This window comes from Gopherus evgoodei, chromosome 5 (assembly GCF_007399415.2).
Source record: "Gopherus evgoodei ecotype Sinaloan lineage chromosome 5, rGopEvg1_v1.p, whole genome shotgun sequence".
NCBI lineage: Eukaryota > Metazoa > Chordata > Testudines > Testudinidae > Gopherus > Gopherus evgoodei.
Genome location: NC_044326.1, coordinates 57,802,523 through 57,825,696, shown reverse-complemented (window position 1 = coordinate 57,825,696; position 23,174 = coordinate 57,802,523). Strand labels below are relative to the sequence as shown.

Sequence of the window (23,174 nt, the reverse complement as noted above, 5' to 3'; positions counted from 1 at the left end):
TATGAAGTGTTATGACCTCTACACAGAGAATTCAGCTCTGCATTTTAGCTGTCAGTTGATCCAAAGGAGAAGGATAGAGATTTATATTAAATACAAAAAACATTACTGCTGAGATAGAAGTTAATATAAGGGCTTGGCTACACTCGAAACTCCAAAGTGCTGCCATGGGAGCGCTCCTGCGACAGCGCTTTGAAGTGCGAGTGTGGTCGGAGCGCCAGCGCTGGGGGAGAGCTCTCCCAGCGCTGCACGTACTCCACCTCCCCATGGGGATTAGCTTGCAGCACTGGGAGCCACGCTCCCAGCGTGGGGCACTGTTTACACTGGCGCTTTACAGCGCTGTACCTTGCTGCGCTCGGGGTGTGTTTTTTCACACCCCTGAGCGAGAAAGTTGCAGTGCTGTAAAGCGCCAGTGTAGCCAAGGCTTAAGATAGTTACCATTAAACAGCAGCAGAGAAATTAACCAGTTACTGCAGTACAGAAGTAACCAATTAAAGTAGAGGAATACCGATGACAAATTAGGTCCTCTGTTCCTAGTTTGCAAATAAAGAACATCACTATTTTTCACTTGGTGTAATACATCTGTATGCACTTTGGCACGAAGTGTGAGCTATGCAGTGCAGGTTGTCAACAGGCATTAGTCTGTCTGTCTTCTCTAATACTGTACTACATGTTTCCTAAAGTTTCATTAGGCCTAGAACATGCAATATTATAGAAAACAGACTTTCCATAGGCCCAACAGCAGCCTCCATGTTCCAGCACTCTCAATGGGACAGCTATTTCAGAGTGGAGTTGCAGTAAATTTACTTAATGTACATGCACAACAAGGGAAGGGAAGAGGGAAAATGTGACCTACTTATTGTTTTGAAAGCCACATCCACATATTTTAATTAATCAGTGTGTAGAAAATACTCTGAGGCCTACAAAAGAACATAATATTTGGTGCAGGTGGAAAAAAAAAGTTTCAGGTCAGCCTGAAACAAAAATGTTTTGAAATTATTGGCAAACTAATATTAAAAAAAAGTAGAGTGTCAATCAAAAACATTTAAGTTTAGATTAAAAATAAAATTGAGGGAAATTAAAAAAAAAATTTTCTTAAACAAAAGTTGAATCATTTAACTCCAGAAATGCTGAAGTGAACTGTTTCAACATCTCTGATGGGTGCCCCTTCCCAACTGATCAATCCAAATTCACCAATTGTTTTAGCTGATCCAAATCTGTATTTTTCAGCAAAAAAAATATTTGAGGCAAAACTTCCAGCTGTACATTTTAAGGTTCAAATGTCTGAGGATTAAAATGTACAAGTCATCTTTAAGGGTAATGCTTTAATTGGTACAAGGAACATAATCACCATATAGTCTCTTACTTGCTCATCCTGCAAGATCTCTGTCTGGTTTACAAACTGAAACTATTCTCAGGGATCACTTTGCCCACCACCATATTCAGCAGCTGTTTAAAACAGCACACCACAGTACAAAGCACAGAGAATAAGTGTTCCTAAATAAAACTGCCAGGTAAGTATATGAATTTAAAAAGCACCCATCAATGTAATTTAGGTAAAAGAATATTACCCCATTTGAAAATAGGGGTTAATATTCCTACACCTGTAAGAAGTGCTAATGGATCTTTAGTGACTACAAAGAGTCAGATTTAACTTTTACCTCAAGCCCCAAAAAACAGCATTTCCAGAAACACAGTGGCTTTATTAACACAATGCTGGGGGCATTCAATTCAGTACTGACTTAGAGGTTAGAGTGACACCTCCTGGTAGGGAAACCTTTAAGTACGGACCTAGTCTAACCGGTTTAGGTTGTCAGATTTGACAGGATTAAGTAGTAGCTGCAGACTCAAGATCATGAAAAAGTTCCTTTCAGAAGTCTCAATGCATTTCCACCCTGCTTCTCTTCACCTTGTCAGAAGAGTGTGGGGAGAGAACAATATCAAGATTCCTGAGAAAGTTACAACTATGACAGAATAAAACAGAGAACTGCAGTACTAAATCTATCCCAAAATTCAGGATGTAGCAAATATATCTATTCTCTAGAATCTGTACTTTCACTTCATGACTCAGTTCAGTGGCAGACAGACTAGAATTTATATTTTTTTAAATGTACTTAGGGTTGCTTTTTCACCTGTAAACATCATGAGCCTTTGTTTGTTAATTTGCAGTTCATGCATATTAAATATATCCCCTCCCCTAAAAGGAAGCGCACCTGACAAACAGGTCTAGTGATCAAAGGACAAAGATCTAGAAATCACCAGATAAGAGTTCTGTTCATGGCCCTTACCAGGACTCACTGCACAGCTAGTGAAAAGTCAGTTTCTTGTATATTGAATCCAGGTAACTCCACCCTCACAAGGGACTTGAGAATAAATTAAGCTTGTAAAGTTGCTTTGAGTTCCTCAGATGAAGACACTAAAACACACAAAAACTATGTAAAAAGGTGGCCTGATTTTTTTTTTTCCTTTTTATATTGTGCAACAACAAATTCCTTTGGTTTTGCGTAAAATGAAAGATGATGTCTGCTGAAACTCTGTAGCTAGTTTCAGTGGTGGGTGCCCTAGTCACTTCAGGATGAAGAGTCCATTTGTATTCTTAGTATAATAGATAGTATATTTACAGACTGCTGATATATATTTTCAAAGCATCCGTTCCTTAAACTGATTCTGCTTATCCAACCAGGATGCAGGAACGTTTAGTATGATATTATTTTGAATTAAAAATAAACTGGCATTGAACATTTTTGGCATCAAGGAAGGGAAGTCTGATATTTCACTGACACTTATAAAAAGCGTTACCAATCTCCTCCCTACAAAGTTCACCATCCTCAAGAGTCTTCATAAAATAACTCAAGCAAATGTTTCAAATTCAAAATACAAAAAGGTATGAATTATGTTTTATAAAATGTACAAAGCTAGCCAAAGTTACACATTTAGATATTAATCTCTAAAGAATGGCAGGATAGCAGCAGGAACTTAAATATGGTAAGGACTATCAACAATAAATACAAAAATATTAGTGCAAAGATTGCAATAGAAGGATTTCTTGAATAAAATGAGAATATAAAGAGTCATTCTAATTTGTACAAAACAGTCTCAGCACTGTATACAATCTGTTCTATAAATACAACCATTTATGATGAAATGCTTATTTGCAAATAGGTGTTAGAAAATGTGCTTTATTGGGTTTGTTCACTCTTCTCTTGGCAGGTCTAGTTTGCACGAAAGTCTATGAAGACAAAAATTTCTATAATTAGACAGTTAAACCGCCTAAAAAGCTATTTTGCAGCTCCTTCCTCCCCCTAGTTACAGACAGGTATTTTAGGAAGTAGATGTTTCTCCCCAACCCACACTTTTTGAAAATACCAACTATTTCCTTCCTTTGTATAGAAACAAACAAGGAATTTTGATTTGAAATTGATCTACATCAAGAAATGTTATGGGAAATACTAATAATTTTAACATGATAGTTGCAGTTGGTAAATACAGAGGAAGTGCTATGAAGGTAATGCAAAGTGTGTGGGAGTTTGCCTTCATGTAGCAGTTTACCTATAGTGGAGTATGAAATTGGCTGTGCATTGTTATTGCCTGTTGAAGTTTCTCCTCTTTGGCTCTTCTACAGTGGCAAATCTAAAACACAAAAGTGGACCAGTTAGCTCTGAAAAGGATAACCTGCTATGTTTATTTTTGTATTCTACACACTCAATCCCTATTTCTTCTTTTTTAGTTTAAAGTTGCCTATTTCATGGAATTTTAAAAGAGAGACTGACCTGGGGACCACTTCCCTACCAGCAATTCCACCAAAATTCACCCCTATTTGCAAGAACACTCTGAAGCAGTTGCTTATGTAGAAAAGTACTTAGGAAAATATTTACAGTATCATTAGATGACTTTACTATGATTTATCTGCAGGAAACAAGAACAGAGACCAAGAGCACATGCAGTGATCATGAACCATATTTTAAGACTACCTATTTTAATTATTCTTATTATTTCATCCTTAAGGGTTAAGGAAATTTAAAAGTTATGCGGTTGAGACTCAACACAGCAGATTATTCTATACACCCTGTCTCTTTCTTCCCCTCTTACAACCGCTCAACTGGTTTTTCTCCTTATTTCAGTGCAACAATGAGAGGACAATACTATAGGTGGGAGAATCACAGAAATGTAGTACTAGAAGGGACATAATAGATCATCTAGTCCAGTCCCTTGCATTGAGTCAGGACTAGGTATTACCTGGTTCACTCAAAGTTACATCTCATTGCTCTTGCTCAAAAAATGGGATGGAAGGTTACATTTCATCATGCATACGCATTTCTGTCCACCTTGTAACAATGACATTATGTCTCATTGACAAAAAATCAGTGCACCCTCTCCCCTTTACAGTTTAGCACAAAAACATAGAGCAAAGTAAGTTACAGGATCACTGCTATCTGAGTGAGGCAAAACCACAAGAGATGCAAGGGGCTCTGCAACAAAGTACCTTCTAAGATTAAGGGAAGTGAGCATAATAAAAAGCAGTATATAGAAGGCACATACAAGAATAAACTAGAGTTCAAGTAAGTGAGAGTGAATTTACAAAACTACAAACCATTTCTAATGTTACTGGCAAGCTATACGAGATATGCTGCAATCTTGGAAGAATCAGAATAATTAGTTAAGACTTCTAAGAAGTGTGCAGCAGGTCACAGAATCCAGCATTCTGAATCACAGAATTGCTCCACTCTTAAAAGTGATCACTCAAATACTGGTTTCACGCACCCCACTTGTACAATTCATTTCAGCTCGAGCGTATATTACATACTGTTCTCTTTTCCATGAAGCTACTAAGAAAGTCATCTATTTCCATTTTTCCTTCCAAGAAATCTTCTGCAATAGTGTCAGACTCCTCTTCGGCTTCATGAGCAGCTACTTTCAGTCTGGCCTGCAAAGCACTGGGACTGCAACCCTGAGGAAAAAAAAGTTTCCTGCTAATGTTAAATGATCATTGAAAACCATGTTTATTTTACACAAGGTAGATAAAGGAATGCATTAAAACAGCTTAATGGGTGTGGGAGAGAACATTACTGTAGTATCTTAAAATTAAGACTGCTACGCAACTTAGAAATTTGCCACCTACAGGAAGCAATGAATGTTTACGTTGATAAAAAAAAAAATCTAAACAGGAACACAGAATGAAGACGACATTTGGCAGAGTAACTGATTTGGGCTGACTTACCCTTACACCCATGCAGAGCTCCACTGATTTCAGTGATGCTGTGTGTGGTTGTTAAAGCCCACCCTCACAGATCTGACTGCAGGGTCCCCAAGACCTTTGAGATCACTGTTCTAGAAGTCATTATTAAAAGATGCTCTAAAGCAAAATATAAAAAGTAATCAATAGGCTTCACACTTGAAGTTCACGCCAGAAACTTAAGGACTGGTCATGAACCTGAGTAAGTAGAGCCAGGTGAAAGTACAAAATCTTTATAATCATGGCTTTCAGATACCTTTGGAATACAACTGACTGAATAATTAGTTCATTTTTTCTAGGAGGAATCCTGTTAGAAAATAGTTTATTCTCTTAGTCCCAGCAACATGCTTGTATCTGTACACTGGTATCTATGTGAAACAAATAACTGAATGCATCAAGACAAAGGGAAATTTAAGCTGAACATACTGGTATTTTTCCTGACTAAACAGCAATTTGACAAAGAAGAAAAGTTTTATGCCAGCTCAAAACCAAGTTTTAAACTAACCAACTCCTGTTACCTTTTCTTTATACAGCTAGGCTCAAAGCCAATTACGCTGTCCACATCTCTATTTTTATAACACACTTTAGCTGCACTTGAAAATAGTCAAGTGTTGTTAAATTGTGATACTGATGTTATTAAGTGAGAATGACGTACTTATAGTTGGTACTTTTATACATATTATGCGGAGATCTAAGCTGGACTTCAGCCCTGGTGTTCTTTCCCCTGAGGTAAGTTTATAGTGCCTGGCCTAGAACTCTTAGCTAGGTTTTGACTATGTTCTTGATTTTATCACCTAGTTTGTTACAACTACTCCCATCACAACAAAGAGTTTTATTAAATCACCTTGCTAAATGGCTTAGTTAATGGATTTTTTTTTTGGTCAGTCTCTCTCCCCAATACCTGCCATTGACCAAATTTGTCAGGAACAATTCTAATGGCACCATCACTCAGCATCTGAAAGATTTTTTGCTACTGTACCACTGAATGTGAAACAGAATCTTGGTTGTACTACCATCTTCTGTTTTGTTTTTAAGCCAACTTGACTGTCACAGAAATATTACGTAGCTCTACTTTATTCAAATCATGGGAGCCATGCACACTCATATAAAAGCAGAATCTGGCCAGAAGAATATTCTTGAAAATTTTTATTAAACTTTTGTCCATAATTTGTAGAATGTTATTCAAAAGACAACATGAAAATAAAAAAGTTATACCTCACTAAGCTCATGCTGCCTTTGCATCTTCTTTTCAATGGTGGCTTTCATCTGAGTAAGCTGTTCAAACTGGAGGGGGAAAAATATTTCTTAAAAAAACAATGAACATTTCAGCTATTTCTTTTCCAGAAAATTTACTTTTATTCACTTACTTTATCCAGCACTGTTTGCCTTTTTGCCTCTAGACTGGGTTCCAACAGTAAATTTTTTTCTGTAAAATAAATAAGCTGTTTAATTTTAAGAGACCACGGTTCTGAAAACACACCCATAGTTATAAATATGTTGAAATCTTACTTGCTAACTCTTCAATGCTTTTCACTAAGTCATCTTTATCCATTATGATTTGCTTCAGCTGTGGCAGAGTCACAAACTGTTCCAGCAAAATACCCTCTTGCTCATTCATATCTGTCAGCTGTGGTATACTGGATTAAAAAAAGAAAAAGGATATACAGCAAAAGACCAATTAAAAATGAAACCTAGCAACATATTTGGCATTATTTTACTCCAGCAAAGAAGCCATGTTATTTTATATTTTCTTGCACTGGACTCTACCATCTGCAGTGGACAGGCATTGAAAGGCAGTGTATTAGTGCCTTTAGTTTCAATCTTTACTTCCTTAATGTGCTCCTGAATGTGTTACCTAGTTCTGATGCAACACAATTTGAGAATTAGACTAGAAACATAATATTGTTGGCAAATTCTGGAGCCCTATGGAAAAGCTTAGGAGATGATGCATTAGTCCACATTTCTCTTTAGTCATCTTGGAAGGCTCAGACTTGCTGGCAATGTTTCTTAAAAATATGAAAACAAAACAAACCCCCTTTGCGATATATAAACATATGCTACTAGTGCTTACAAGCCTCAAATATAAACTGCTTGTTGACAGCCTGCATAACTTTTGACACACCCTTAAGAAGGAATTCTCTATTTCCAGAAACCCTCAGATTCTGTTGTTCATCCTGCCAAATCTGGAAATGTATAGGAAAGGTCCACTGATCTGCATTCTATAAGAAAGAGTTTTTGGTTTAGTCAACTATTACAACAGGGGTTAAGAGTAGGACATCAGAGGTGAGCAAATCCATTGTTTGAGACTATTTTAATTGAGGAGTCCATTTCTTTCAGACAAATATATCTGGCTTGGGAGGCTGTTTCAAAAGTCTGAAGAAAATTCTCCAGTGAAACCTAACTGTTAATGCCTTGTCACAGCTTAAAATAACAGTCAGTCAGTCAAGTGGAAGTATCTGTGAGTCTCTATGCAGTATGGTATCAGAGGGGTAGCCGTGTTGGCCTGGATCTGTAAAAGCAGCAAAGAGTCCTGTGGCACCTTACAGACTAATGGACGTATTGGAGCATGAGCTTTCGTGGGTAAATACCCACTTCGTCAGATGCATGTAGTGGAAATTTCCAGGGGGAGGTACATATATGCAAGCAGGAAGCAGGCTAGATCTAGATAACGAGGTTAGTTCAATCAGGGAGGATGAGGCCCTCTTCTAGCAGTTGAGGTGTGAAAACCAAGGGAGGAGAAACTGCTTTTGTAGTTGGCAAGCCATTCACAGTCTTTGTTTAATCCTGAGCTGATGGTGTCAGATTTGCAGATGAACTGAAGCTCAGCAGTTTCTCTTTGAAGTCTGGTCCTGAAGTTTTTTTGCTGCAGGATGGTTACCTTTAGAGCTGCTATTGTGTGTCCATGGAGATTGAAGTGTTCTCCTACAGGTTTTTGTATATTGCCATTCCTAATATCTGATTTGTGTCCATTTATCCTTTTCCGTAGGGACTGTCCAGTTTGGCCGATGTACATTGCAGAGGGGCATTGCTGGCATATGATGGCGTATATTACATTGGTGGACGTGCAGGTGAATGAACCGGTGATGGTGTGGCTGATCTGGTTAGGTCCTGTGATGGTGTCACTGGTGTAGATATGTGGGCAGAGTTGGCATCGAGGTTTGTTGCATGGATTGGTTCCTGAGTTAGAGTTACTATGGTGCAGTGTGCAATTACTGGTGAGAATATGCTTCAGGTTGTCTGTGGGCGAGGACTGGCCTGCCACCAAGGCCTGTGAAAGTGAGGGATCATTGTCCAGGATGGGTTGTAGATCCCTGATGATGCGTTGGAGGGGTTTTAGCTGGGGACTGTATGTGATGGCCAGTGGAGTCCTGTTGGTTTCTTTCTTGGGTTTGTCTTGCAGTAGGAGGCTTCTGGGTACACGTCTGGCTCTGTTGATCTGTTTCCTTATTTCCTCGTGTGGGTATTGTAGTTTTGAGAATGCTTGGTGAAGATTTTGTAGGTGTTGGTCTCTGTCTGAGGTGTTGGAGCAGATGTGGTTGTATCTCAGTGCTTGGCTGTAGACAATGGATCGTGTGATGTGCCTGGGATGGAAGCTGGAGGCATGAAGATAGGCATAGCGGTCGGTAGGTTTTTGGTATAGGGTGGTGTTAACGTGACCATCACTTATTTGCACTGTGGTGTCTAGGAAGTGGACCTCCCGTGTAGATTGGTCCAGGCTGAGGTTGATGGTGGGGTGGAAGCTGTTGAAATCGTGGTGGAATTTTTCCAGTCTCCTTCCCATGGGTCCAGAGGATGAAGATGTCATCAATGTAGCGTAGGTAGAGAAGGGGTGTGCGTGGACGAGAGTTGAGGAAGCATTGTTCCAGGTCAGCCATAAAAATGTCGGCATATTGTGGGGCCATGCGGGTGCCCATAGTGGTGCCACTGATCTAGAGGTATATATTGTCATCAAATTTGAAATAGTTGTGTGTGAGGATAAAGGCACAGAAATCAGCAACCAGTTGTGCTGTGGCATCATCAGGGATGGTGTTCCTGACAGCTTCTATCCATCTGTGTGTGGGATGTTTGTGTAGAGAGCCTCTACTCCATGGTGGCTAGGATGGTGTTTTCTGGAAGTCATCAATGCATTGTAGTTTCCTCAGGAAATCAGTGGTGTCACGGAGATAGCTTGGAGTGCTGGTGGCATAGGGGTCTGAGTAGAGAGTCCCACATATCCAGACAGTCCTTCAGTGAGAGTGCCAATGCCTGAGATGAAGGGGCGTCCAGGATTTCCGAGTTTGTGGATCTATGCCATCAGCACTCCAAGCTATCTATCACCACATCATCTCGCCCACAGACAACCTGAAGCATATTCTCACCAGTAACTGCACACTGCACCATAGTAACTCTAACTCAGGAACCAATCTATGCAAAAAACCTTCATGCCAACTCTGCCCACATATCTACACCAGTGACACCATCACAGGACCTAACCAGATCAGCCACACCATCACCGGTTCATTCACCTGCACGTCCACCAATGTAATATATGCCATCATATGCCAGCAATGCCCCTCTGCTATGTACATCGGCCAAACTGGACAGTCCCTACAGAAAAGGATAAATGGACACAAATCAGATATTAGGAATGGCAATATACAAAAACCTGTAGGAGAACACTTCAATCTCCATGGACACAAATAGCAGCTCTAAAGGTAACCATCCTGCAGCAAAAACTTCAGGACCAGACTTCAAAGAGAAACTGCTGAGCTTCAGTTCATCTGCAAATCTGACACCATCAGCTCAGGATTAAACAAAGACTGTGAATGGCTTGCCAACTCCTCCCTTGGTTTTCACACCTCAACTGCTAGAAGAGGGCCTTATCCTCCCTGATTGAACTAACCTCGTTATCTAGATCTAGCCTGCTTCTTGCTTGCATATATATATACTTGCTCCTGGAAATTTCCACTACATGCATCCGACGAAGTGGGTATTCACCCACGAAAGCTCATACTCCAATACGTTCCTTAGTCTATAAGGTGCCATAGGACTCTTTGCTGCTTATGCAGTATGGATATTATAACAGCAAGTATTTACAACGTAAGTTATAAATATTCACAAAAGTTGAAGTCTTTTCTATGGGGGACTGCTGTAAGCTGCCTTAATATAGTATATGCCTTCCTGCCATCTTTTTCCAGATGTTACACTTACTGGGTGCCTGGTGATGCACAGGAAAACAGTTTGAAGGATACAGCAAGAGACTCTTTTTAATTTGTCAGAGTAATGTAAGACAGCATTTACCTATAGTTCCCAATACATTTTCCTATTAAAAATCCTGAGCGAGAAAAAAAAACAGTTAATAAGATATGTAGCAACTTACAGAAACTAAGGAAGTCATGGTAAATATGAGTACTGTTTTCTCCTAATGAAACTTTTTAGAGGCTGTCTAGCAACAAGAAAAAAAAATATTTTCCAGTTCAAGCAGTAATTGTCATATGCATTACCACAAAGTAACTGCTTTTTTCTCCAAGATCTTACCTTAATTCTGAGAGCTCTGGAAATGCATCAGGAACATCAGGCATCTTGTAAGTGAAACCATTCTGGCCCATCTGAACAGAAGTTTAAAAGCATTATTTAAACTTCGGATAGTAATTTCTTTCTTTTGCTTGTAATCTCATCTAAAAGCCCTTACCATAGCAAGAATGGTTGCCTATGCACACATCTGCCCTGTGAAGGATTTATATTCAATTTATGGACTAGCTCTGAGGGATGTAGGTGTAGACTGCTTAAATGATAAATCTCACTACACATACAAACCTGTAATAGTGCTTCTGTTGTTGGAACAGGTAATGGCAGGTCTGTGATCAAGCCATAGGACGGAGCAGCGGGTTTGTCTGTAGTGTAACCTGATTCAGCAACTGGCACAGAAGCTATAGATCTATTTGTTTCTTGTGGCGGGTATGGAGAAAGAAATGGAAAACCCTGAGGAGTATAAGGAGGCATTCCAGCTGGTTTACTGTAAAGACTAAAAAAAAAAAAGTTACCATCAGCAACTAATTGTTTACTGTTCATTTATGATATTTCAAGAATAGATCTGAAATTACTAGCACACATGCAAGGTACTCAGTTGTTGAGCTTTTGAAGTAGTACACAAGTATTTATTATCTCAAAAGTAATAATAAAAGTGAGAATAATAAAAGTGAGAATTCTGCAAGAGATACTTTACCATATGATGCTATTATACAATACTTCATTATGAAAAACTTTCTAAGTAAGTTCAATTATCTCTGTATCCCAGTAAAGAGTTGAAAAACAAAATTATATGCTCTCAGATTTGATGTACAGCCAATTGCAAATGTAAACTCAAATTTTATGCTTCTCAGAAGTTTGTGAAACATCAATTTAAATCGGGTTTCCACTTGAGAAGCCCTTACAAAAAATAAGTTGCAGTGTCTTTTAGCATTTGTTCACCCTACAAAACTTAAGCACATCAGCAACAGATAAAGTTTTTAAGCAGTTTCTGAAGTGATTAACTTTTTTAATTCAAAATTGCATACGACATTGCTTGTCAGTGATCAATTATTTCTAAAGTATGGACAAGGCTATAGTGTTTAGGGCCTGCTTTGCACATTTTAATCTAATTATCTATTTGACAGATTCTCAAATAAATTAAAGTTTGGGAGTTTCAGATCCTGAGGTCATCAGCAGGGCATCTAGGAACAAAAAATGCATACGGGAATAATTGCCTGAAGTACTTGTTCTGCTACTGATACACATTCATTCATCTTCAGAAACATAAAAGCACTAAAGTCAAATTAACATGATAATACAGGAAAGCCAACTATACCATTTTAAAATTGACCCTAAGTGGACAGATCCATGCCTATCAATTGGCTGAATTAAACATTTTCAGTCTGAAACAAAACCATTTTTTTAACTTTTTGCCTCTCCTCCAACTAATTTACATATTAATTGTTTCCAGTATGTTCCTTGACATATTGTTACATTCATACATTTCCTAAGAAAATCTAAAGATTAATCTGGAAATTACTTGTCCAGGTTTTGCACACACTTGAATATGGTCTGATCTCTCAATTTTACCTTTATGTATACTTACTATGGAAATGATGTTGAGCTTGGAGCCAAAACTGGAGGATTCTTCCAAAACTCATCCAGTAAGCTCTGAATAATTTTTCCAAGGTCAGAGTGCATTGTGAACTGGTAGAGAACAAAATCCATATTATATTTAGCACTCCTAAAGTACCAAAGAAGCTCACCAAAAAAGAAGCACATGATATCTTTTGAATGCAAGTGTGACGTTACTGACATAAACTGTGACTGTATAGATCATTGTTGCAACCAAGGTCATATAGTAGCACCAAATCTTGTACAAAGAACGTTAAGTAAGGTGTCTATGACAAGGTTATGATTTGCTGGTTATGATTCTGCTATTTGTAGGCATGTATCTTTTTGTATTTAAAGTTATAAATATTGGCTCTATACTGTTTGTATTTCAAACGTGTGCTATGCTTCTCGGTGACACTCAGACAATTTGGCATCAGCACTGCCTAGCCTACTTGATGGGCCATTAAGGACCATCAGCTATACAAGTGACCCATTGAGAGAAGGCAGATATACCTTGTGACTCAGCAAGGCATGCAGGGACCTGCTTATGGACAGAATTCTAAGGTTTTACCATGCCATGCACTGGGTAGCTTATTTTTGGAACAAAGGAAGCACAGGCCACATGGCAAGAGACTATAAAAGGCAGATGCAAATCCTCCATCTTGTCTTCAATCCTGCTTCTTACCTCTGGAGGAACTTTGCTACACTGAGGGCTTGTCTACATCAGAAAGTTGCAGCGCTGGTGAGGGAGTTACAGCGCTGCAACTTTGAAGGTGTACACATCTGCAGGCATCACCAGCGCTGCAACTCCCTGTTTGCAGTGCTGGCCGTACTCCCGTTTTGTCTCGGGTGTAGAGGATCCAGCGCTGGTGATCCAGCGCTGGTAATCCAATGTAGACACTTACCAGCGCTTTTCTTGACCTCCGTGGAAGGAGGAAGCCTCTGGTAATCAAGCTGGTCTCCTTCCCCGGCTTGCTCTCGCGTTCCCGGAACCCGAGCAAGCAGGTCTCCTTCCCTGCGGTTTGCAGGGTGGTTCGGGGAACGCGAGAGCAAACCGGAAAAGGAGACCAGCTTCACCGCGGTTTGCTCTCGCGTTCCCCGAGCAAGCAGGTCTCGTTCCCTGCGGTTTGCAGGGTGGTTCGGGGAACGCGAGAGCAAACCGGGAAAGGAGACCAGCTTCACCGCGGTTTGCTCTCGCGTTCCCCGAGCAAGCAGGTCTCGTTCCCTGCGGTTTGCAGGGTGGTTCGGGGAACGCGAGAGCAAACCGGGAAAGGAGACCAGCTTCGCCGCGGTTTGCTCTCGCGTTCCCCAAGCAAGCAGGTCTCCTTCCCTGCGGTTTGCAGGGTGGTTCGGGGAACGCGAGAGCAAACCGCGGCGAAGCTGGTCTCCTTTCCCGGTTTGCTCTCTCGTTCCCCGAACCCCCGAGCAAGCAGGTCTCGTTCCCTGCGGTTTGCAGGGTGGTTCGGGGAACGCGAGAGCAAACCGGGAAAGGAGACCAGCTTCGCCGCGGTTTTGCTCTCGCGTTCCCCGAGCAAGCAGGTCTCCTTCCCTACGGTTTGCAGGGTGTTTCGGGGAACGCGAGAGCAAACCGTGGCGAAGCTGGTCTCCTTTCCCGGTTTGCTCTCGCGTTCCCCGAACCCCCGAGCAAGCAGGTCTCCTTCCCTGCGGTTTGCAGGGTGGTTCGGGGAACGCGAGAGCAAACCGGGAAAGGAGACCAGCTTCGCCGCGGTTTGCTCTCGCGTTCCCCGAGCAAGCAGGTCTCCTTCCCTGCGGTTTGCAGGGTGGTTCGGGGAACGCGAGAGCAAACCGCGGCGAAGCTGGTCTCCTTTCCCGGTTTGCTCTCTCGTTCCCCGAACCCCCGAGCAAGCAGGTCTCGTTCCCTGCGGTTTGCAGGGTGGTTCGGGGAACGCGAGAGCAAACCGGGAAAGGAGACCAGCTTCGCCGCGGTTTGCTCTCGCGTTCCCCGAGCAAGCAGGTCTCCTTCCCTGCGGTTTGCAGGGTGGTTCGGGGAACGCGAGAGCAAACCGCGGCGAAGCTGGTCTCCTTTCCCGGTTTGCTCTCTCGTTCCCCGATCCCCCGAGCAAGCAGGTCTCCTTCCCTGCGGTTTGCTGGGGGGTTCGGGTTACGCGAGAGCAAACCGCGGCGAAGCTGGTCTCCTTTCCCGGTTTGCTCTCTCGTTCCCCGAACCCCCCTTGAAGCCGCCCAACAGCGCTGCAGTGTGGCCACATCTAACACCACTTGCAGCGCTGGTTGCTGTAAGTGTGGCCACTCTGCAGCGCTGGCCCTATACAGCTGTACTAATACGGCTGTAACAACCAGCGCTGCAAAATTTTAGATGTAGACATGGCCTGAAGCTCTGAACAAGGGCTTAATGACCCATCCCCAGCTGTGGATGTATTCCAGAGACTTGATTTGAACCTGCAGTTTTTTCCATCACTGCTACAAGCCTGAACCAAGAACTTTGCCATTACTGTATGTAATTGATTCCATTTAACCAATTTTAACTCTCATCTACATTTCTTTTATGAATAAACCTTTAGATTTTAGATTCTAAAGAACTGGCAACAGCGTGATTTGTGGGTAAGATCTGACTTATATTTTGATCTGGATGTGGGGCTTGGTCCTTGGGAGTGGGAGAACCTTTTTTCTTTTACTGAGGTATTGGTTTTCATAACCATTCGTCCCCATAATGAGTGGTACTGGGGGTGATAATGGGAAACTGGAGTGTCTAAGGGAATTGCTTGTATGACTTATGGTTAGCTAGTGGGGTGAGACCGAAGTTCTCTCTGTTTGGCTGGTTTGGCGTGCCTTAAGGAAACCCAGCCTTGGGCTATAACTGCCCTGTTCTAAGCAATTTGTCCTGAATTGATACTCTCAGTTGTGTCCCGGAGAGGCCGCATCATTACAGCAATATCATATGAATATGCCTAAACATGAGTTATAACTCATGTATAATTGCATCCACATTAGAAGGTTGTGTAACAGTACAGAAACAGATAGCTAATGTGGTAACTCAAAATGTGTGTAAACAAGCCCTTAGGGTTTTTAATAAGTCATATCTTTAAGAGCTGAAGTCTTCTGAGCTGTGAGTAGATGCTGGAAATCTATGTATTTGTTCCATTATCAGATATGGGTTATCTATATATGAAATTGTTTGATAGAAAGATGACTAAACAGACCTAATGCTCATCTGAAAGCTCAATAAGTTAACAAATTAATCTGAAATAAAACGCCATTCAAAGAGTCAAAACTACAAAATTGGCTCTGTTATTTCAAAGTATCCAAAAAGACTGGGAATTTCCTAGAAAAAAATTCCCACTAAATTAACTGTAGTAAAACAACTCTGTTATATACCTGTTCTGGCAGAGAAAACAAATGAAAGACATGTTCTTTGGGAAAGCTAACATCTTCAAGTCCTGCTTAGTGTTCCATGCATCAGTAAATTCCAAAGTAATCTAATTTTAGATTACACAATTTCATAGCAAAGCAGGAAGACGTCTCTGCAAATCAGACTTAAGTCACAACACATGGTGCTATCCATATTTAAGAAACCCTACAGTAATCGTCCAAGTCACTGAAGCTTACAGTCATGCAACAGAAGTTGTTCTGGGATATTAGTAAGGAATATTGTGTGTTTCTTTGTTTTTACACAAAGCACACATAGATTAAGTTCTGTATTCCCAGTAATTTGTTATTAGATGTACTAGACAAGTCAGAGTGCTATATATATATGAAACCTGTTATATAACCATTAGGGAAATTATACATACATTGCTTATTAATGGACATGCCACATACACTCCTTGTTTGTCCATTAAGTGATGTCTTATTGGTGGGAAAACACTGATCAGTGGTTTTTCCTGAGGAAACTGAGGAGGAAGCAAGCTGTAAACACAAAAATACTTTATTATTATTGGCATTTTAAACTGTCTGTGATAAGCTTGTCTTATTAGGAATGTGCTGCATTAAGAAAACATATCAGATACTCCTACTTTCTAACAGGAAAAACTATGGAAACAGAGAGAAGTGAATAAGAGGGATTTTTACTTCAGATATATGCTACTAAACTTGTGGGGAAAAAAGAGTCAGTAATATGAATGGTGACCTCTTTGAATACTTCTTTTCTGGGATCAGATCAGTTTAAACAGCAGAAAAAAAACCTGCATGATGTTTCTTCAATAAAAGGAAGAGATTGTTAATCAGAATGTTAAATGGTACTGAGGAGGGCAATTGGACTCAGAAAAGGAGAGAGCAGATCGTACTCTCAAGTGCTGCTAAATAGGCTTAAATACCTCCATGATGTTTTGCGATATACAAACTTTGGGCTTGCTTACAACAAGACATACACTGCAGCATGCCAGGGTGTGAATCTATAGCTTGCATTGTGGACCCTCCAATGCACTAAAAGTTTGGTAATGCACTTATACATATTCCTGTTTCAAACAGCAGCATGTGAAAGTACACTATGAAAATTTTAGTGCACTGGAACAGGGTCTAGACAGGACATTACCATGTGGCAAGCCAGTGTGCCACAGATGCACACCCTGGCTTGTCACTAATGTCCCATGTAGACAAGTCTTTGGAGAGAAAAGGGCAATGCCCTGGGAACCACAGGAGAATTAGGTTCTGTGACCAGGCACCAGAGCAAATGCTCTAGATTAAAGGAGTAAAAATGTGCAACTAAAACAGCCTAGGGGGCCAGAGACCATAGCATGCAAATTCAGAGGAAACACTGTAAAAAACTCAATTTACAGTAGAAAAGATGAATGAAATAATGATCATGTATGACTGATGTTTTAGTACAGAGAATAAAAAGAATTAAAGAAAAGTTTCTATTAGTAATTCAATTCAAACTTTAGAAACTGCTTGCCATTTTATGTGACTCAGCTTCTTCCTGAAAAAAATGTAGGCTTGCTTTGGAACTGAGCCTGAAAATATGACATGTGCTTAACTTTGAGTATTTACTAGTACAGTAAAGATAAGCATATCTGTAAGGGTTTGCAGGAATGGGGCCTTAAGTTTTATTATTGTTACTATTTACAAGGCAAGATTTTAAGTTCCTAAAGTTGTGTTTAAGTAGATCTTGTGCTACTCACACGTTAATATTAATTGTCAGGTTGTTTATGGTGAATGGCAACCTATATTCCACATCTTTCTGTATTTCGGCAATGCTATAAAGGAAAAAATTGTTAGAGTCCAATTAATAATAAGTACAAGATTCACAAGCTTATAGACATTATTTTGATTTGTTTTTCTACTATATTTGTTAAAAATGAAAGAAAACAAATTGCTGCAATTACTTAACATCTTCACAGAATGCTGACCTAAATAAAATTAAAAAGAGAAGGATGGTTGTGAATTTTTAAGACACATGACTGCCGGCAGTGTACATAAAGGCACTAGAAAAATCCGGGCTTTTTGTAAATTTAATGTCATCTCCATTTTCCCAAAACGTAATAAATCCTTCTAATTGCAAAGATAATCTTCATACTACGAACAGATTCCTCTTTGTTTCAGTGTGCATCCAGGCAGACTGAAACAACAAGGCTAATGGCTTGCTACACCATGCAGCTTTTAATGACAAGGCTGTGTCGACAGCCTTGTCGCTAAAAGTCAGCAAGTGCAAACGCGCTTTGTTGGCACTTTTGCTGACAAAATACTTACAGTCTTGTGAGCGGCATTAGCTTTGTTGGCAGGAGAGCGCTGCGCTGGCGAAACTTTTGTCTTTTGTGGGGGGGCTTTTTTAAGTACCCATGAAAGACAAAAGTTTTGTTGACAGCTTTGCAGTGTAGACATACCCTAAGAAGTGTGTGAACTTTTTGTCCTAGTTTATGATAAATTAAATACCCACTTCATCAATTCACTGAAACTTTTCCTATTAGCCTGTCAAAAGTGATGTGCTATGGCTTTGGCATAATAGATGAATTTTATATAGCACATTTTATCTGTAGTTGAACTATGTAAGCTAGCTATAGAAAGAGTCATTCTTGTACAGTTGTGTTACAGTCTATTTTAAGAGTGATAGAAATTTAATCTAGTATGATAAATCCATAGCATGTCATTTTTGAGAGACGAATAGGGGAAAGTGAAATTCACATATATATAAAAGACACTTTCAAACTAGAAGTCATATTTAAAACAAAATGCCTTACTTGTGTTGCTAAAAGTATCTTGTTTGCTAATAAAAAAGTTATTCATCTTTTGTTATTGCATTATCACCTCTATATTGTAAATTGATTAGTCATTCTGATCGGTTTCTAGTTAGTTTCACTTTCAGGTTCTCAGGCACAGGAACTGTACTTCAATGTTCTGATTATAAATAATGTAGAAATGTTTAAAGACAAAAAGAGTCATTCCTGTAGAAACTGCACAGATATTAATAGAAAAGTCTGTAATTTGGGGGATAAACAATCATATGCTTCAAGGTCATCTTTAGGGGACAGAGCAGTGATACACACTGAAGGGCCACTATTTAATCAAGTGGAATCTCATCATGAAACAAGTAACTGTAAAAGATGTTCTGAAACTGTGGTTAACAGTTGACAATTGCAACATTCTCATTGTTGGCCTCTGAAACATAAGCATGGCATGCCTTTAGACCATATAAAGCGCAGCCAAAAACTCATCTTCACTGCCCATCAGTTTAATTATGTAACTCGCCATAACAGGTCTCTATCTTACTATCACATGGAAATTAAGCTTCTCACCACCTCAAATCTCTATGTAATTTTGCTCCTTCTGTGTCAGGCTTTGCATTGTCCTCTGTTCTCTCTGCTCTGCCAGTGCTCCCAGTCTTGTCTGCCCATTTGTTAGCTTCTCTCAAAATCACCTCCATGCCTTTTTGCACTGTTCCCTAGGCATGATACAACCTCCCCGAACTACTTCACAAAGCTCCTGTCTTATCCACATTTAAAGTTCCATTCTACCAAGCTGCTTACAATGAATCAAGCTGGCGTGTACAAACTTGTAATGTATAATTAGACTGTCCAGTAGCTCTGCTAAAGTTAAATGTGAGACTAGTTTACTGTTTTACAGCCAATTTTCCAAGTGTTCTAAACTTCAGATGTTTACTGAGATTGCCTAGAAAATTCCTCTGCCTCATGGGGTCTGGGATAGGGCTAGTGGTCCAAATTGAGCATATCTGCTCCCCAGATATAGTCTACCTAAAAAGTCACAGGAATCAAATTTTTACAGTTCTTACAATGAGATAATTTTACTACTGATCAGCCAACACTTTTTGGTGCAAAGTTGGAGTCAAGGATTCCTCAGCTAGCACACCCCAAATAAGGAGCTTATTTCAATACTGAAAGTGCTTTAAAACTCAGAAGCACAATGAGTAGGTCTTGAAAATTGGTGTTCTGCAGTAGGGTTTGGGCAGCCTTTAGTAGGAGGGGGAAGGAGATCACCTAATTTGATGAACGAGTCAGTTCACACTTCTAAGTAGGGTGACCAGACAGCAAATGTGAAAAATTGGGACGGGGGGTGGGGGATAATAGGAGCCTATACAAGAAAAAGACCCTAAAATCGGGACAACAGATCACCCTACTTCTAAAAGCTGCTGTTGTATTTATCTCCAGGGCCCAATTAACCAGAGACTGTCTTAATGAGTCAAATGGGCTACTTCACACCTCTGTAACCCTCCTATTCTGCAGAAGGTTGTACAGAGCCCCTTCCTTCTATATTAGCCCCCAAAGTGGAATGCAGAGTCGGGCTCTGCTCCTCTCCACTCCTCATTTACTGCCTTCAGCTGGTTACTACTTTCCTTCCTCCCTATGGCCTCTCCAGCTGTATTGGGGGCACTGAGGGGCTGGTAGCGTGTCAGGCTACGTTTATAGCAACAGGAGTGGTTCTCTGGTCATCCCTATGCTATCTACACCAGGGGTTATGTTGGCTTAACTTGTGCAGGGGTGTGGATTTTTCATACTCACAGTACTATAGCTGAGTCAACCTTTTTCGTGTAGACCTGGCCTCAGCAAGGTGTATCCAGAAGCCTCCTTCTCTGCACCCCCAGTCACACATGCCCTCACTACACCACTTCCTCAAAATCAAGGAAAATCACTGCCCAGAACTTTTTTAATGCAGAATTCTTTAACTCTTTATTTCTGGTTTTCAGAGGTTTAAGTATAACTGTACTCAATATTCTGGAAAGGTATGGCATTGCCAGTCAATTTTAACTTTATATCAATGACATTTTTGGGCAGTGAATTGCATATGATTGCCTATTTTTATTCACATTCTTTCCCTAATTTCTGTCTACTTGTCTGTCCTTAGACCATGAGCTCCTCAGAACATGGACCATCCTTATGGAGTGTTTTGGGAAAGTCTAGCTCTTAGCGGGCACAACCTTAAATAAACAATAGCAGTATTTCAACATATTAGTAACACCACAACTCAACCATCACAATGGAAGGATCAGGATATTGTACCAGGATTTAGTGGTGCTCTGCAACTACTAAACTTAACTTTGTTCCCCTCTCTTGGTGCTTGAAAGAGAGTGTGGTTTTCTTCTCCTAGCCCCCATTCCTGATGGAAGAGAAAAAAGTTCTCTCCTCTGTTCTCATGCCAGCTGCTTGAAGAGATCACACTATTGGTTTAGCACTCCCTTGCACATCCTGAAAGTATGATAATACTTACGTGATCAATGCAAATCTGAATGCACCATGAGAACTGCATGTGGGTCTAAAGCCACAAGTTGAGCAACACTGGGTTATAGCGCTGCAAGACTTCAATTTAACTGGAAATGTGCATTCTTAAACATAACAAGGCAAACCTAGTTTTGGATTCTTATGAACCAGCAGTTCTCAATCTATGGCTAACATGCAGTCCAACCAGCACACAGCTGCAGCCAGTTCAGCTGTGTGCAAAAGGTCACAGACCAGTTCGCCGGCTGCTTCTGGCCCCACATGGCAGGCTCAGGGTCTAGGCTGTGGGCACAGAACCAAAGGTCAGGATCCAGGCTGTGAGCTGCTGCCCGGCCCCGCACAGCGGCAGGGTTGGGCTGTGGGCTTCCCGCTGGCATTGCAGAGAGGCAGGGTTGGGCTGTGGGGTACCGGCTGCCTCCCCTGTGACTCCACACAGTGGCAGGGTCAGGTTCTGGGATCCTGGCTGCTCCTCCCAATCCTGGCTCCACACAGCAGCAGGGTCGGAGTCTGGGGTCCTGGCTACCCCCTGGCCCAGCACAGCATCAGGAGGGAGGGTTTGGATGGGGGGCACTGTAGTTCTCAACCTGCAGCCAGGTAACACTATGGGCTGCATATGCAGCCCATAATAATAAACAGGTTGAGAACCACTGTTATAAACAATTGTATCTGGAGGTTAGGGCTGTCAATTGCATTCTAAATCCCACAACTGTGGGAAATTCATAGGTTTTAATATTAAAAGGATCCCTTTGATTATCAAGTTTGACCTTCTATGTAACACAGGCCATAGAATTTCATGCTTACCTGTGTTGAGGCCAAATAACTTGTGTTTGACCTAAATTTTATCTTCTAGAAAGTCATATAGTCTGATCTGAACCCATCCACCACTTTTCCTTGAGATTTATTTCAATAGTTGATCACTTTCACTGTGAATATGTCCTACTTTTACTTTGAGACACTGACTCTTGTTATACCTTTCACCACTAAACAGAAGAACCCTTTAGTTCCAGGTACCTGTGAAGGTACGCCTCACAAGCTTCTCTTTGATAGAGAACAAACAGAGCATTAAGTTTTCTCACTGCAAGACCTTGTCTACAGTAGAAGGGTTTTGCCAGTGTAACTATCCTGGCAAAACCCACCAATGTGGAGGCAATCTTATCTGTACAAAAATGTCCACATTGATGCAGCTTAAGTTTAAGAAAATAAATTATACTTTTATAAAGAAATGTGCTACTACAACTACCTCCACATTACAGCTTTTATAAGCATCACAACTTTAGTCACTTTGGTTATGTTTTTGCATCAATATGAGAAGAGGCAACAGATACCACCTCCTCATCTAAATCAGTAACAACATTCAATTAGTTATTTCTGTTCATGAAGACCAAAATAAAGGAGGGTACAGCTGGTCCCCTGCGTCGTTAACAGCACCGCTTAAGGAATAATTGGAGGGAGAGTCCATCCTTTACAGATGTGCAAAGGCAAGGAACGAGATCAGGTTGCACGTCCGGGAGAATCCAGCACTATCCCTGGCGATGATGCAGCAGAAGGAACCCCACGCTTAACTCTCGTGGCGCAGGTGGACTTCGCAGCGCTAACAGTCACAGAACGGCTCTCTGCACCGCCGAACTCGCCAGCCCTCGGGGCGGCGCCGAGTAACACTGGGGCGGGGGCTGCTCTGGGGCTCCGCGGAGACAGAAGCCCGAAGCAGAATCAGCGCCGGGGAGGGGGGGAGAGGCAGGTACCGCCGGGCAGCCCCGGAGGGAAATAATGGGGGAGGCTCTAGGGTGATTCGCCCCCCACCCCACCTCACCCCGTTAGTGACTCCCGCCCACCCCGCCGGTCACTCACGCGGAATGGGCGCTGCGCAGGGACTCGATCTGCCGCTGCTTCTGCTGCTGGAGGCTGGTGAGGGCGGGGAGAGGGGCCGCGGGGGACGAGGAGGAGCCACCGCCCTTGGACAGGGGGAACAGCCAGTTCATCCTCCCCGCGGCGCCCGGGCCACCCAGCGCCCGCCTCCCGCCGCCCCGAAGTGGAGAACGCAGCTCTGCCCAGCCGCTGGCGGGGCCGGTTCGGTGCCCTCAGCCCCAGGCTCTGCTCAGAAACAGGAAGTCAAGAGCGCGAGCCACTGTCCCCTCAGACATCAACACACGCCTGCGTCATCAGCGCTCGGCGGACGCATCTATTGGGACGCGGCGGTG

General features: G+C 41.5%; 1 protein-coding gene across 2 annotated transcripts; it reads right to left on the bottom strand.

Annotated features, from left to right (window-relative positions):
- Positions 1-1,061: 1,061 nt before the first annotated feature.
- Positions 1,062-23,166, bottom strand: VPS37A (VPS37A subunit of ESCRT-I). Of its 2 annotated transcripts, XM_030565488.1 has the most exons (12): positions 22,825-23,166; positions 17,431-17,505; positions 16,105-16,219; positions 12,327-12,427; positions 11,027-11,234; positions 10,748-10,818; positions 6,740-6,867; positions 6,598-6,656; positions 6,446-6,514; positions 4,802-4,945; positions 3,547-3,627; positions 1,062-3,226 (listed from the first exon to the last, which is right to left on the bottom strand). In XM_030565488.1, exons 1-11 carry the CDS (start codon positions 22,953-22,955, stop codon positions 3,547-3,549), a joined length of 1,182 nt encoding a protein of 393 aa, XP_030421348.1. In that variant the 5' UTR covers positions 22,956-23,166; the 3' UTR covers positions 1,062-3,226. The 2 variants fall into 2 exon arrangements, with proteins under 2 accessions (XP_030421348.1, XP_030421349.1); XM_030565489.1 differs by lacking the exon at positions 17,431-17,505.
- Positions 23,167-23,174: the final 8 nt, after the last annotated feature.

Coding starts and splice junctions, on each gene's coding strand:
- VPS37A (XM_030565488.1), bottom strand. CDS start 22,955: ATGAACTGGCTGTTCCCCCTGTCCAAGGGCGGTGGCTCCTCCTCGTCC. Junction 16,220..17,430: donor CTGACAATTAATATTAACGT/GTGAGTAGCACA, acceptor TTGTGTTTACAG/CTTGCTTCCTCCTCAGTTTC. Junction 6,515..6,597: donor GGCAAACAGTGCTGGATAAA/GTAAGTGAATAA, acceptor TTCCCCCTCCAG/TTTGAACAGCTTACTCAGAT.